General features: G+C 51.7%; 1 protein-coding gene and 1 long non-coding RNA gene across 2 annotated transcripts in view; both read right to left on the bottom strand.

The window, feature by feature from the left end:
• LOC135098285 (uncharacterized) overlaps nucleotides 1–1312 on the bottom strand; it is a 7438-nt gene extending 6126 nt beyond the window's left edge. Inside the window, exons 1-2 of the mRNA XM_064000547.1 lie at nucleotides 936–1312; nucleotides 381–771 (exon numbers count right to left, since the gene is read on the bottom strand). Of these exons, the coding sequence (XP_063856617.1) occupies nucleotides 381–771; nucleotides 936–1312 (768 nt within the window). The remainder of the gene's footprint in view (nucleotides 1–380; nucleotides 772–935) is intronic.
• A 1077-nt stretch (nucleotides 1313–2389) lies between these two features.
• Nucleotides 2390–2500, bottom strand: part of LOC135098289 (uncharacterized) — a 21360-nt gene continuing 21249 nt past the window's right edge. Inside the window, exon 4 of the long non-coding RNA XR_010266786.1 lies at nucleotides 2390–2457. This is a non-coding gene — a long non-coding RNA (uncharacterized LOC135098289). The remainder of the gene's footprint in view (nucleotides 2458–2500) is intronic.

Below are 2500 nucleotides of genomic sequence, written 5' to 3'. Positions count from 1 at the left end.
TAATACCACCACCACCACCACCACCACCACCACCACCACCACCACCATCATCATCACCACTACCTTCACCACAATCACTTCACAACCTCCTCCTGTGTGTGTAGAGTTACTTTGATTACTACAGATGCCACTACCCCCCACCACCCCCACCACCACCACCACCACTACCACCACCACCTTCACCACCACTACCACCACCACCACCACCACCTTCACCACCACCTTCACCTCCTGTGCGTGTAGTCACTACAATAATTTCTTGTACTCTTTTTGCTAATGACTAGTGAGGATCAAAATTGAGGTTGACAGTGGTGCAGGTTCCCCTGAGACAGCTATGGAAGGATCAAATATGAGGAAAAGAGGATGAATAGTCAACTTACTTGTATGGCTGCAGCACAAAGTGGTGTGTTAGGGTGGCAGAGGAGACCTGCCACGTGCAGCAGCAGGTTCCTCAAGTTCCGGAGCTGTTCTGGCGGCGGGTCGTGAAGCATGCGCCGTATGTTTGCTGAGTGTGAGTCCTCCACCAACTTGTGGACGATTGCTGATGCACCGTAGAATTCTTGTAGGCTCTTGTGTGGGGCTGCGTACTTCTGATGATGCCCCAGCCTGTCACTGGTGTCTTGAAGATTGAAAAACGCTGGGATGACTTCCTTGCTGGGTAATCCTTTTCCAAGGCAGCAACAAATCAGCTTTTGCTCTTCCTGTTTTGACAGAGTGAGTCGGTCTTGTAGAAGAGCTTGCAAAGACATGTCGTATATATCTTGTAGAACCCTAGAAGATGAGGACCTCGCGAGTCTTTATGTCTTGTGCATGATCTGTGAGTCTGGCCTGCAGTTTTTGTATGCACCAATCTCTTATGGTGACGTACAGGCTGGTCTGGGTGGTGGTGATCTTGATCTTGTCTTGATCGATGTAGAAAAAGTGTTGCCACGAACAAGAGATTTAATGGCAGGCCGAGGTAATCCTTCCAGCCAATGTGTTTCATGAGGTACTCAAGCCTCTCAGGGTCTTTGTCCCCCTTGTCTGGGAAGCTGTTATAATGCTTCATGACAAAATGAATTCTTTGTTCATGGCTAACACTTTTCATCTCCATGTCCCACACCTCATAACCATCAGGTAATTTGGCCAGGAAGTCTTGCACGGTTTCGGGCCGCGATGTGCAGACGAGTGTGAAGCCTGGCGAGTATTTCGAGATGTTGATGATGTCCTTCACAAGGCTGTGTGATGGAGTGCCTGGCGACAGTTCGTCCAGGCCGTCAATCAGGAAGAGAACCTTGCATTGTTGTAGGAGGGGGATGAGGTGTTCGTCCATCACAGCAAAGTGGTCTGGGAGGATCACTTTGAGGAAGTTCTGGAGAGATGGGCCTTCATCATCGCGGCACAAGACAGCGCAACACGATGTCGTACTCGTCCAGGTGTTTGATGGAGCAGGCGCCGGGCTCCTGAAGCCACTCTGAGACAAGGAAGGTGAGCAGGGTCGTTTTGCCGCTTCCTGCCACGCCCCTGATCAGGATGAGCTGTGGCTTGGCGCCGTGCGTGGGCGGCGTGGCCGATGAGGATGTGGACGGCTGTGGATTCTGTCCCCGCGCGGCGCGTCACCGTCAGCACGTCGCAAGTGTCGATGTCTCGCTTCTGTTGGAGGTGTCCTCTTCCTTCCACGAGGGACATCTTGCAGAAAATGTCCTGGATGTGATGGCAGTGTTTTGGTGAGTTGGTAAGGAAGGACAGAGGATCAAAGGTTTGCACTCGATCATAGGATGTTTTGAGGTGGGTCTGACTCATGCTTATGAATAACTGACACATGTTACTTAAATTATATCTTAAAATTGCTTCCTCCAATCCCACATTTCTGAAGGTATCAGTGACCTGCCGGGCGTTGTCCTGCACGGGTGTCACCTCTGCGTCAGGAATGCAGTATTTGGTCTTGGCTGCAGCGAGGACTCGGATAAAGAGGTGTTCTAACTCGTTGACTTTGTGCTGGTACTCTGCCTCGCTGAAATCTTTCACTTCATGAAAGAGTTCATTCCGCTCATCCTTGATTTTCGTTACCAATCCCTCCAGGGTGTTCTGGTTCCGCCATTCGGGATCGTTATCTCTCGCCACGCCTTCGCACGTCAGCTTTATTGCTTTGTGCAGGAAAGTCACATCAAAGTTGTCCCATAAAGGGAAGCGTTGTGCTTGGCGGCGGTCGGTGTGGTTCAGTGCTGCTTTCTTTTGTTTGTTGCTCATGCTGCCATAGTTGGCTGTCGAGCCTTGAGGGAGGTTGTCAAGGTAGTCAGTGAGGGACTGGCCCGGCGGCGTGGCGGGGGCGTTCAGCGCGCCGCGCTTCAACACGAAGGTCAAGACGTCCTTGCCTGCGTTCTCCATGAGACAGATAAGCTTAATGCGATGGACATGTACTATTGGAGCGGCGGCCATGGTGGAGGGCTTGGGACGACAGTTCCTCTCGCCAGCAGCCTGCAAAGAAATTTCCCGAGTGAGGAGCAGGACAGGAGAGACG

Source organism: Scylla paramamosain, unplaced genomic scaffold (genome assembly GCF_035594125.1).
Source record: "Scylla paramamosain isolate STU-SP2022 unplaced genomic scaffold, ASM3559412v1 Contig53, whole genome shotgun sequence".
Lineage (NCBI taxonomy): Eukaryota > Metazoa > Arthropoda > Malacostraca > Decapoda > Portunidae > Scylla > Scylla paramamosain.
This window is presented reverse-complemented; position numbering and strand designations above follow the sequence as displayed.